General features: G+C 37.7%; 1 protein-coding gene across 11 annotated transcripts in view; it reads right to left on the reverse strand.

Moving 5' to 3' along the window:
* MAP3K13 (mitogen-activated protein kinase kinase kinase 13) overlaps positions 1-13,008 on the reverse strand; it is a 169,163-nt gene that overhangs the window by 29,994 nt on the left and 126,161 nt on the right. For all 11 annotated transcript variants that reach the window (XM_019463399.2, XM_019463400.2, XM_019463408.2 and 8 more), the window contains 3 exons: positions 8,455-8,638; positions 3,402-3,593; positions 255-413 (listed from right to left, as the gene is read on the reverse strand). In XM_019463399.2, coding sequence (XP_019318944.1) covers positions 255-413; positions 3,402-3,593; positions 8,455-8,638 — 535 coding nt within the window. The remainder of the gene's footprint in view (positions 1-254; positions 414-3,401; positions 3,594-8,454; positions 8,639-13,008) is intronic.

Raw genomic sequence — 13,008 nt, forward strand, 5'->3', positions numbered from 1 at the left:
GAGAGTTCAGCACATTCTGTGAAAGTCTCCAAAACTGATGATTTACTAAATACATATTCACCCTATTATCTCTCAATCCTTCTTAACACATTCATCGTTACACTGGTTAGTACCTCAGATAAGAGGAGACTGAAATCAGCCAGGAGTGAGGGACACTAAAGAATATTTTGGGAAAGCAGAAGAGTTGAAGGAGGAAAGGTCTAATAGGGTGAAGTGGGAGAGGCTTTCTAGTTGGGACAGATGGCACCACTCACCATATATCGACTTTTTCAGAGACAGGTTCATTGCGTATCACCTCTGGTGCCATCCACGCGACTGTGCCAGCAAAGGACATCTTGGTACTTTTGTCACTGAGTTCCTTAGATGTACCAAAATCTGAAATTTTTACTGCATCTGTGTGAGTCACCAAAACACTTTAAAAAGAAATAGAGAGAACATCCAGATCATTAGTACTAATAAACACCATGACTGTAATTGGCAACTTAGTTTGCTGCCTCCTACTTGTGGAATTCAGCTTGTGAGTTCCAATATTACTGGGGCATCAGCATCACTCAAACATGTGAGGCAGCACAGCATAGTGGGCTTTTTCTACCTGGTTTGAGCCTGCCTCCACCACTTACTGGCTGTGTGACCTCTGCTACCTAATTCTCCGAAGCTGGTTTTCTCATTTGTAAGATGGGGACAATTTGGGTCACAGTATGTTCTCCAGAATTCAAACATGCAGAAAACTCTGAAAATAGTATATAAATATTTTCTCATCTATATCAAGCAAACTCATTTTATTTATCTGTGGCTCATTAGAGAGTGTTGTCCTAGACTTTGCTGGGGGTGTGAGGTAATGCTATCTGATATCCTCTGACTCTAAGAGTTTTGGATACGGAACTATGGGCCTATAATAATGGCCTTCATGGAATTTTCATTTGAATTAAATGAGATTAGATATATAAAACACCCCTCCTCTATAGATATCAGTTTCCATCCTTGCCAGTCTCAGACAAATCACTAAGAAAAACACTTCTTTTAAAACATTGTTTAAATAACGGCCAACTAAAATCATGCATGGAACCATGACACTAAAAGCTAATAAGGAAAAGCTGGGACACATTTAGGCTTAAGCAGATTCCACACAAGTCGTGTTCTCCTTTTCACGGTATTTATCTGAAATGTTACCTGGGGAAAATTGCTCGTTTAGCAGATGAATACAATCTGGTACCAGTTGAATCCAAAATAGTAATATCCTTATACACCAGACTGAATTCACTTGAAATAACCTGTTTATAACTTTAGAATATTCATGAGTTAGGGTTTCAGAGGCTTAATGATATAGAGACCTATTTTTAATAATAAGAAGGCTTGATATTCAGAGTATCAGAATTGAGGTGGCTAGAAAACAGGAAACTTCTCTATCTCCTCCCTTGTCTGAACCAGGGACGTCACATTTGCCCCCCTCTCCATCAGTGTCACATGGCTTTCTATTTACCAGATTTACAACTGCTTTAGAATACCTTCATCCACATCCTACACCTGACTTTGCACCTGATATGTAAAATTTACATAATTTGCACACTTTGATTTAATGGTGTTAGTCTTGGTGAAAATGCATAAGGATTTAAATATTATGGGGTATCTGGCATAACTGCAGAACTGATGGTATCATATACCATGAAAGTCAGAAAAGGCGATAAGCCCCTAGAAAGAAAAATACTAGACGCTTCCTCTTCTGTCTCTTTTGTGCTGCTCACTATGGGATTTCTTGGCATGAGAAGAGGGAATGGACATGGGGACAGACTAAAGAGCACATGAGGTTGGAACTTTTGTCAGGTCTTCTCTGAGACAAAGCTGGGGTCACACAGCCTAAGATTTAATGGCAGGTCATGGAATCTCTCTTTACTACAAGCCAGACTGATCTTTGTCTTCTCAAAGTTAGCCTGGAATGCAAAGAGGCCAAGGCTGCTGGAAGTTCAGGGGAATACTGATAATGGAGGGAAAGGCTCATTGGGTGACTTATTACTCTAATCTCTAAATGAGAGGAGTTAAAGAAAGTAGCATGTGACTTTATATATTCTAAAATTTCCTGACCTCTTCCTCTAAAGTGAATTCTCCAGGAGAACAAGGTGGTTAAGGAGACCATTCAAAGAGGCCTTGGGCAGTATTTTGTGTCCCTTATGTGTATGTAGTGGATGACAAAAGCAACAGGTTGTGTAAGAATGTGAACATATGCAATGAAATAGAGTTCATTTGCAAGTAAAGCAGGAGAAGGTTGTTCAGGGAGCTAGTGACTATGATAAGCACCAATGAGAATCATGGTGACAAATTAGAGCTGCTTTGAAGTTTATAATCGAGGATTGATTGGTGTCTTCCATCGAGAGGATTCACTGAATCCTTCACTTTCACATGATGAGGTAGAATTTAGACTTTTTGGTCTAAAAGTTCTGGGTTCAAGTCCTAGCTCCATGACTTCAGGCTTTTCTAATATAAAATAAGAATAATTATACTTGTTGCAGCTGCCCCACACAATTTTTGCTAAGATCAAAGCAGATGTGATTACAGATATTGAAAAAAATACTGTAGACTATGAAAGTGCTAATTTTGAAAAGAGATTAATTCCTCTCTCCTTCTCTAAACCAAAAATGTGATGAGAAATAATAAAAATAATGTTTAAGTATAGGAGCTACAATGAAATCTATCATTTTATCAGTTCCTTTCTTCCTTTCATGCAGTTTGCGGGAACTGAATTAACACTCCTCTTAAAGTGGTTAGTGATGGCCAAAGAACAGAAATTACTAGAAACAACCTGTTTCTCTTAAATAGCCAGTTTATATTATCTTATGGATACCATGAACCTTGAAACTATGTATTTCCTTCTTTGCTTAGATTCTACGAAGGTCAAAGCCAAATCCATAGTCCACCTCTAACAACTGTACGGAATCCTGTGGCATACATGTTGTGAGCAAGCTTTAGTTCTAATGCTCGTATTTTCTCTTTGCCTCAGTCTCTTATTTATCTGTTTTTATCCTGTTGTATACATCTTTGAAACTTGGTTTCTAAAACTTGGGTCTTTGGGGAAAACACTAGGAAAACGACAAAGCAAGCCATTAGATGGAAACATTTGGCATTAATTATCTGAGATAATGGAAAGTGAATACTTCAGTTAATAAAGAATCTTGTTTCACAGTTGCACAATCAAAATGCAACCAAAAGGAGAAAACTAGTGTCAGGTGCCTAGAGCTATCTGCCATTTAGGTAAGTCAACTGGTCAACAATAATCCAGAAAATATGCAAATAGGGTACCCTCCATGCTGATTTAAACTGAACTGAAAGTATGATGCCTGAAAACTTCAACTATGCTCGATAAAATTCCTTATTTTAAAGCAATACAACAAAACGGATGAAAAACTCACTTAGGTGATTTGAGATCACGGTGAATAATTTTATGGAGGTGCAAATAATTCATTCCACTTGCAATTCCTGTAGACCAGTCCACTAGCAATCGGGGTGTGATCTTCCTGCCAGCTCGCAAAACCTCATAGAGTTGTCCGTGGGCACAGTATTCCATGATGATGCAGTAACATGGGGCCTGAGTACAAACACCCCTTTCAAGAAAACACAAGCACGTTTATAAATACACACATACATACAAACATACATATATCCGTATTTATATTTTAAGAATATTTAATAAATGTACTAATTAAGACCCAGTTCTTTACCTATATAATTTTTAAAAGGCATAATCTTTCCCGATTCATCAATTACCATTAAAACCCCTCTGGTCTACAGGCTTCCCTGTTATGCGCATAGACAATTTTCATTAATTTGATTCACTCCAGATTATCTCTGTTTTGTGCTGTATCTGGTGCTTTTCTGTGGGTCCATTCCATTCTGGAACAAAGAGCACCTTTCCTGAGACATATGTAGGCCAAGGATTATGTTGTTTTAGATCTTTAAGAATAATTTAAATATCTTCCTGTTAAAATTAAATAGAGGGTTTTATATATAGTGTATAGGGAGAATTCAAATAAAACATTGCTATTTTTACTATTAATAATTGAATTTTGAATTTGCCAAATTTAAGATAACTAGACTGAGGACCCCAAAAAGAGTTAATTTTCTGTATTATATAGTCTTTGAAAAACATTTCTGTTTTAAAAATATTTAAAAATATTTTTTAATGTTTATTTATTTATATTTGAGAGAGAGAGCAAGAGGGGATACACAGTGAGAGAGGGAGAGAGAGAATCCCAAACAGACTCTGTGCTGTTTGTGTAGAGCCCGATGTGGGGCTGGATCCCACAAACCATGAGATCATAACCTGAGCCAAAGTCAAGAGTTGGACCTTTGACTGAGCCACCCAGGTGCCCCTAGAATAAAAACAATACTATACAATGTATCACATATCTATGTGGTCTGTGCTTCCATCAATTCCTACATCTTCCACAAAGCCTTTTCTGATTATTCCAGTCCAAGAAGATCTTTCTCTTCTATAAATTCCTATGCTACACAGGAGCCATTAGTTTTTTATATGCAATTTTCCTCTCCCCATACAGACTATAGGCTCCTTGAAGGGAAGGTCTTGGATTCTTTGGATTCTTTTCTTTCTACCATGAGGCCTAGAAGTTCACAGCAAGTCCTTTGCAAATTTTTTATTTTTTTGAGAGAGAGAGAGAGAGAGAGAGAGTGAGCAAGTGGGGTAGGGGAGAGGCAGATGGAGAAAGAGAGAATCTCAAGTAGGCTCGACGCCCAGCATGGAGCCCAACCTGGGCTTGATCTAACAACTGTAAGATCATGACCTGAGCTGAAATCGAGGGTCAGATGCTTAACTGATGGAGCCACCCAGCCACCTAACTTTGCAAATATTTTTTTCTTTTTCTTTCTTTCTTTCTTTCTTTCTTTCTTTCTTTCTTTCTTTCTTTCTGCAAATATATGTTTTTAAGTTTATTTATTTATTTTGAGAGAGACAGAGACAGCACAGTGGGGAAGGGGCAGAGAGAGAGGGAAATAGAGAATCCCAAGCAGGCTCTGCACTGTCAGCACAGAGCCCGATGCGGGGCTTAATCTCACAAACCATGAGATCATGACCTGAGCCCAAACCAAGAACTGGAAGTTTAACTGACTGAGCCACCCAGGTGCCCCATTTTTGCAAATATTTCTTAGCTTCAACTTAACTTTCTCTGCTGATAAAATCCTTCGCAGAGACACGTGCAGATGCAAGGGGTAGGAAGAAAGGAACTAACATGGAAGAACATCTTTTATTTGTCCAGAATATTTCCATGTTTATTTGTCTTATTTAATCTTCCCCAAACCATTGCACAATAAATATGACCTTCCATTTTTACAGGTAAGGCTCAGAGAGGGAAAGTGACTTGCCCTAGATCATAGACCTGTGACAGGGCTGGGATTCAAATCCAGTCTAACTTCAAAGCCCATGCTCTTTCCACTCACCATGTTACAACTGCCTCCCTTTTTTGCTTTTTAACTTCTGTATACATAAGCATATTGGGGATTCCTATATTAATGCTCCCTTAGAAAAGTGGTAATAGTCATATCAGCCCTACGTCACACTTTTGTTCTGAAGATGAGAAAAGAGAAGAAAAATTATCGTATGCAATGATATGATGATGAGAAGATTTAGAGGCCATGGCTTGTGATCATGTGAAAGTCTTATAACAAAGGCAGGTCATGAAGAAGAGTAATTACTCTTCATTTCCCCTGCCTTCATATGCCTGTCAAATGCCACAAAGCTGTTTCTATTACTCTCTTATCATTTTCTAAGCTACCCAGAATTCCCACCCTCATTTCTAACGAAAATTTTTTTCAAGTTCCTGTTACTTTTTAGGAGACCTCAGTGGAGTACAAATATACCACAACCATAAGCAGGCAATTTAATTTTCACTACAGAAAAACAATGAATAGGCAGGAACAATGTAACGTGCTCAAGGATATCAAAATAAATATTTGTCTGAAGCCACTCAGCAGCCTATTCAAGTATGTTTTAACCTGTCACACAAACAGACAGAAAGGGTAACAGTGATATGTTATGTACTTTTCATGTTTCTTGACTAATGAATGAGAAGCAATCATTCCATCAACCCTGTACTATGACAAGGCGTCTTAGTAGCTATAAATAGCAGCTCTATAATCACTTCTAATTGCTACCTTTTCTTCCCTTTGGCACCCGATGCCATTAGGAACAGTCAGGTTGGGTTTTTTCAAAGATTGCTTTCAAAAAACTGGGGAAAAAATACATAATTCTTCGCTTTCACTTCCCCTTCTGTATACAGTTCTTAACTTCAAAGGAAGCTGTAGGCACAGCAATCAGTATCCAGAGAGACATACTGAAATCTAATCATGCCTTCATATCTTCCAGACGGTCCTGAATGATTCATTGGCCAAGCAACACATGGCACAGATGGCTGCGAACATAACACTGCACAATGCCTCAAGAGTGTGGTGTAATGGGCCAGGGACACAGTCTCACTATTGTTTTCCATGTAGAGGTAAAGACTATTCAAGCATCTTTGGCCTATATAATGGGGTACCGGCATGGCAATACTTGCCCAAAATGCTGAAAACTGCAAATGTAGGTAGGAGGGTCAGAGGAGTGAGGTGGGGAAAAGGTTGTGAGGAAAAAGGAAAAAGCAAAAGAAAGGAAGGAAAAATAAAGCTTCTCACACCCAATACTAAAGGTAGGACACATTTCTACCTTTAGTTACTCAGGACATCTTGCTAGAAAGCCTTCATACCTGGGACCTACAGCCCAGCTCACTTCAGGACGCCAAAAAGCCATGCTAATCTATAGAATATTCTGTGTCTCAAACTCAGTATCCTAGTAATCTAAGCTTAAAAGTTTAGTTAAATGGAAGTTAAATGAAAGGCCCTGCCTTCCACTTAGAATGTAGCATACTAGAAGTGATGATTTTCTCAGGGAAGGAAAATGAAGGAAAGAAGTGAGTCTCTGACAGTCTGTCTACAAATAATCCTTCAATTGTCTTTTGAAATTTATCATCTTTGGAAAGATTATAATTCGTCTCTATAGTATTTCATTTTCATCTCATATCCTCCTGCCCTAATAGGACAACAAAAGATTGAATCATTACAACAACTGAAGCTCTCTCCCATGTCCACTGTATTGATGTGCCTTCCACAAGGAAATAAATCCAAGCATTTCAGTTAGTATCCCAGCTGAATGCTTCTCTTCTTTTCACACCTCTTTCCCTTTCCATAAAGGGGTCTTGTTTGGGAATCAAAACTCAACATCAATACTCACTTAAACGCATTCTACAAAACTGGTACCCAAGATTTCTATTCCTTAGTTGAGGGCTGTGATTCCATTGAAATATCATCACATGACCTGTTTACCTTTATAATGAAAGTTTTATCAAGAAAGGATCCCTCTTGGGGGCTGGGAAAAGTTCCTCCTAGTTTAGGGAAGGGGAATTTGTATATTATTCCACTTTTAGCTGTAGCCTCATCAGTCATACTATTTTCCAGGATTGAAATACATATATATATGTATGTATACATACATACATAAAATATATATATTTTACACACACACACACACACACATATAAAATATACCAAGAATCTCTAGTTTCTAAACTTTCCTTCTACCTAAAGGCTAGCTTTCCTATTCTTCATCGTCCTTCCTGTAAAGTCACTCACCATTCATTTGTTGAAGGCTAGGGCAGAATTTGGAGGTTGGCAAGACAGGGAACTCAAGAGAAAGGTACTGGCAGAAGAGATTACACATATTTAGAGTTCAGTACTGCTAAATTTGGGGAATTCAGCAAATTTACCTTTGTGCCTCCCCTTTTTACTAGTGGTTCCTGCTAATATTATGAAAATAACAGTCTGAACTAGAAAGATATATTCATACACTCTTGGAAATGACTACTTTCTGGAATGAGCATAGCATACAACTTACTATGCTTGAAAAGGGATCTAGCAAAACTTGAGGCAAGGAGAAATACTCTGAAGGTGCCTGTTATTACAAGTTAATATTTAATAAGGGAGGCTAATAGAAACTAATAAAAAAAATACCTGTCTGTTGCACAGGGACCAATTGTTCTGTGATCACTTCAGACATTAACTTTGTTTTCTTAAGTGAATTTTAAGATGTACAGGTTATCTTGAAGTGACTTCTGTCATCCCACTAATAAATGGGGTTGATTCATCAGATCTGACTGCTTCGCAAAAATCCACCTTCTCTCTCTCCGTCCCATGTACATCCTTTCTGAGAAGGGTGTACTCTGGCAAAAAGAGCTGCTAGATTGTAAGATCCTTAAACCCATGACTTTCATTGAATCGTTCTTTGGTATCCTCCCCAAACACCTAGCGCAGTATTAAGTCTATAGAGTATTCTTAATATGTCTTTCCAAGCAGGAACTCATATGTAGATACTGGGGCAAAGAAAATCTCTCTATTTCTTTTTTAAAAAAAGCCTTGACCTACTTGAAAGCGATGATGTTAGGGTGCTTCAACTTCCTCAAATGCTTGATATCCGTCTCATTCTGTTCTCTCACTTTCTTGATGGCCACCTCCTCCGCTCGGAACTTGCCCAAGAAGACAGCTCCTTGGGCTCCACTACCCAGCCACTGCAGCTCTGAGATCTCCTCAAATGGCACTTCCCAAGTATCTAGGCACACAAGCGAGAAACAAACTTAGAGGGATCTCAGAATTTGCTCAGGGACCATTCTACAAGGCCGCTCCGGAGGTACCAACTTCAGCATCACCCAGAGTGATCTCTGCACTTTGACTCCTACCTGGTAACTCACCAAAAGATATAACCTTTCTACAGGTCTTGGTACTACAGATCAGATGTTCTCACATATTAGTTTGTATCAGTTTTTAACCAATGGAATCATGCAGATCAGAGATCTCCAATAGACTCTCCTCCAAACGAAACATATTTTGATATTCCCATGGCCCCACCTCACTTCAAGCTTCCATGTTCGATCCACTTATTTTGTCTCTATACCACTATCCCTACTCCATCACCCGTGGTACGTGTTGTTTTATTCCTCTTTGAATTTCGAGGCAGATGTTCAATTAATCCTTGCTGAATGAATTTTCAATGATACTCTCCCAAGGACCTAATTATGCATAATATTTATATTAATATTTACCTTTTATTGAGTACTAGTGTAGTATAGAGCTTTACATCTCATGTGCCTATTCTTTCAACAATCTTATAAATCTGGCCTTATTATGGTTATTTGTAGATGAGAAAACAGAGACAAGGAGATTAAGAACTTACCCAAGGTCATAGAGCTGGTAAGTGGCAGAACTTGGCCCAGAACTCAAAAATTGGCTGATTCCAGGGACAGTGCTTTTTCCACTGTACCACATTGCCTCTCATTAAGTAACTAAGAGGGTCATTAGCCATGATAGATTTACTCATATAGATGCACTATTTTCAAGCTTCTCTCTTTCTTAGATTTCGATTTTTTTGCACCAAAAAAGTAACAGGGGTCATTTCTAAGTGGCAACATTATTGATGATTCATATTATGTTCTTTATCCTTTTCTGTATTCGTTTTTTTTTTACCACGAGCCTGTAATACTTTTATAGTGAATAAAATGCTATTTTAAATAAGGCACTTCAAAAATTCAATCAATATGTGCTTTAATCTCATGGAACTTAAAAAGAAGAATATGATCCATTGATGCTTCTCCTTGCCCCACTTTTTATCAGTGCATTGTCACTACACTGCTAAGAAATAAACATCAAAGTACCCGAAGTCCCATGGAGTGAGGAGAGGATGATGACAATGTCAAAGGTTATGGGAGATTTTCATTAGATCACCAATCACTAAAAGGTCACTGTTGGCAGAACACTGAACGAGGTAGTGTTGAGTCAGCTTTGAAGATATTCTGGTCTTGAAAGCAAATCAACTCACATCTACTATGGTGATGAAGCAGCAGAAAGAAGTCATCAGTACCTAGAAGGGAAATGTATTTCCTTCTTCTCTAACTTTTTCAACCTTAAGAGAAAAGAAATTCTGTAAATTCTTAATAAGATGTGGCTTCTCATTACAGCGGTCAAAACATGACCTTCCATATGATTACATAGAGCTCAACAAATAAAAGGGAGGGTGGTTGATAGCATAGGTATTTAACCCATTTTTCTGCTATGAGCAGATTAAAGGTTTCTGCTCTATTGAAGTTAGATGGATGTTATCTAAAAACAAATTTCTCTAAAACAGAAATAGCTCACAATTATGAAGTCACCACACAAACAAATGATACCAAGTAAGATGTGAAGGGAAAGAGTAACTTAAAGCCTTGACTGCTTCGAGTATCTTGCTGGCTTCGAATGACTGACAGGAGTTAAGTGTCTCACACGGTCTCACTTCCATCCCCAAGGGCTTATCTGTGCAGCACACACAGGACCTGGATATCGATGGCATACTGTCAGAGGGGTTTAGTGGTTAGGTGTCCAGTGAAGAACTAAACACAGTTTCATTTTGGCCATTCAGGGCTCAATAAAGTACTCTTACTGGATTCTGGGACAAGAACATACGGGGCAATATTTTTCTGAGAAACTTCATAAATGCCCAAGTTATCCTAATTTTTAATATAATAACTACTAAAATTAGATATCTTTGGGTGTTTTTCCCCCTATTTACTCAATTTTTATTTACTGTTAAATGCTAGAAACACTAGAAAATATTAGAAAAAACAACAAAAGAAAGTATTTTATCTGCAATCCCATTCTGTATTCAGTTTTCATCTAACCTTTTGGTCTTTGCTTGTATGTATATAGCTGTGTAAAAGTTGTATGTGACATATAACCTTTTCCACTTTTTTCATGTATTGTGTATTTCCCATGTATTTACAGGTTTTATTATAGGCTTTAATAGTTGCTTACTGTACCCTTTTACCTTTTCTTTTTCCATCTTTTTGTTTGCTGATTTAAATTGGATACTTTTTTCTTTCTTTATATTATTTCCTCAAAATCAGTCCTTAGGTTAAAGAGTATAGATTCCTGGCTCTTCGTATACCATTCAAAACTGCCATTCAACAGGATTTCGCTAGTTTTTGCTGACAGTATTAATGTATGAGTGTGTTCCTTTTACTTTAACTTTGCTAGCAATGAATATTGTCAATAGTCTTTTTGGTTCTAATTTATTTAGGTGTAAAGTAGTGTTTTATAAGTTCGCACTACTTTGATTGCCAGTCATATAGAATATTTTCTCCACATCCGTTTAACACTCACATCTGCTGTGCATGAATGGTCATTTTTATCTGTTGTGCATTTATCTGTTGCGGTCTTACAGTTCTCTAAACTGGAGGGAGTTTTCTATTTCTTCGATACATATGAAAAGAATATTTTTAAAAAGACTTTTTCTTTGTATTTTACTATTTTTTGAATGAAATATTTTCATAGATGCATGTCATTTCCCTTGAAATTTCTTCTACTGCCCAATCAATCTTCTAAGAGTGATCTATAGTTGATTTTATTTTGAGTTTAACCTTTATATCCATCTGGAGTTTATTTTGGTGTATGGAGTGAGGACCAAGGCAAGTTCATTTTTTTCATATTGTTATTTAATGATTCCAAACCAATTTGTTAAATAATTCTTTCTTTTCATATCATTTTATACTGTTTATATTATAATTTATTATATTTTTAGTGTATATATGTTTTTAAGCAATCTCTATGCCCAACGTGGGGCTCAAACTCATGACCCCTAGATGAAGAGTTGCATGCTCTACCGACTGAGCCAGCTAGGCACCCCTATGATTTATTATATTCTTATTTTTAATGTTTTTATTTATTCTTGAGAGAGAGAGAGAGAGAGACAGAGCATGAGTTGGGGAGGGGCAGAGAGAGAGGGAGAAACAAAATCCGAGGCAGGCCCAGGCTCCAAGCTGTCAACACAGAGCCCGATGCAGGGCTTGAACCCACAAACTGCAAAATCATGACCTGAGCTGAAGTTGGACGCTTCACCGACTGAGCCACCCAGGCACCCCTAGTATATTTTTAAATAAATAATTCCTATTATTTATTATTTTTATAAAATGAGAAATAAATTAAAATACAAATGATAAATACATTTGACACTCAAATACCAAAAAGGTTGATGATTCAATACTAAAGGATAAAATTTTCCTGTGCTAACAGTAGCTCATGCCTGTGTTATTCAGCTATGTTTAGCCAATTCTCAATTATCCATAGAAAAATAGAGGGGACCACACTGGAAATTCAGGAACCTTCATATACTTCAACCACCTTCCCATCAGTCTGTTTACTGGACAGAAGTATCAGAAGTAAAAGTGATTGATGTGGTTTAATCCTCTTGTCCCATCCCAATGTCCCTGTCAATATCTAGTTGGCAGCCAACGAATAGGAAAATGATAGAAAAAAGAATGTTAATAATGAGGATGTGCAAAATTGGAGGCTCCCGACAGTTGATGAGCGACCAACCTGGCTGTGTTCGGTTCAGGATTAGTCCCAGACTTTCTACTGCTTTTATATCTGTTCATTGGTACTATTCCCCAGCTTTTATCTTATGATTCATCACTATGACTACTATTTTAATTCCAATATCCACTGTGATCCGTAACCACATGCCCCCCCACTTTAAGGCATAAGTTCTCCTTAGTTTGTGTTCAGACTTCACTATGACAATACTTGCTATAAGATTGGGAACTATTTGGCAGTAAAAGATTTCAATTACACATGCTACCTTACTTGGACTTCACTACCAAATACTAAATGAGAGATGAAGATGTCATTAAAATTTTTGAAAAATCAAGTGAAATTTCCTTGTAAGTATACCAAATGCAGAGACACATCTGTTCTGTGGGCTATCCTCTGGTTGACTGTAATCCAGGATTAAAGATTAGCTCCCTGATCCCAGAGCTGACAAGGAAAAAAACTACACCTAGTTTCTGGCTAGTGAATCTCTTTCACGGCCCACAGTAACACCAGCCTGCAGTGGGGTATCCTGTCATCTGCTGAGGAGTTAGGCAGCTATAATCTGCCTTGTAAGCTTAAGCT

The sequence above is a fragment of the Panthera pardus genome, unplaced genomic scaffold (genome assembly GCF_024362965.1).
Source record: "Panthera pardus isolate Hobbes unplaced genomic scaffold, ASM2436296v1 HiC_scaffold_16, whole genome shotgun sequence".
NCBI classification, from domain to species: Eukaryota; Metazoa; Chordata; class Mammalia; order Carnivora; family Felidae; genus Panthera; species Panthera pardus.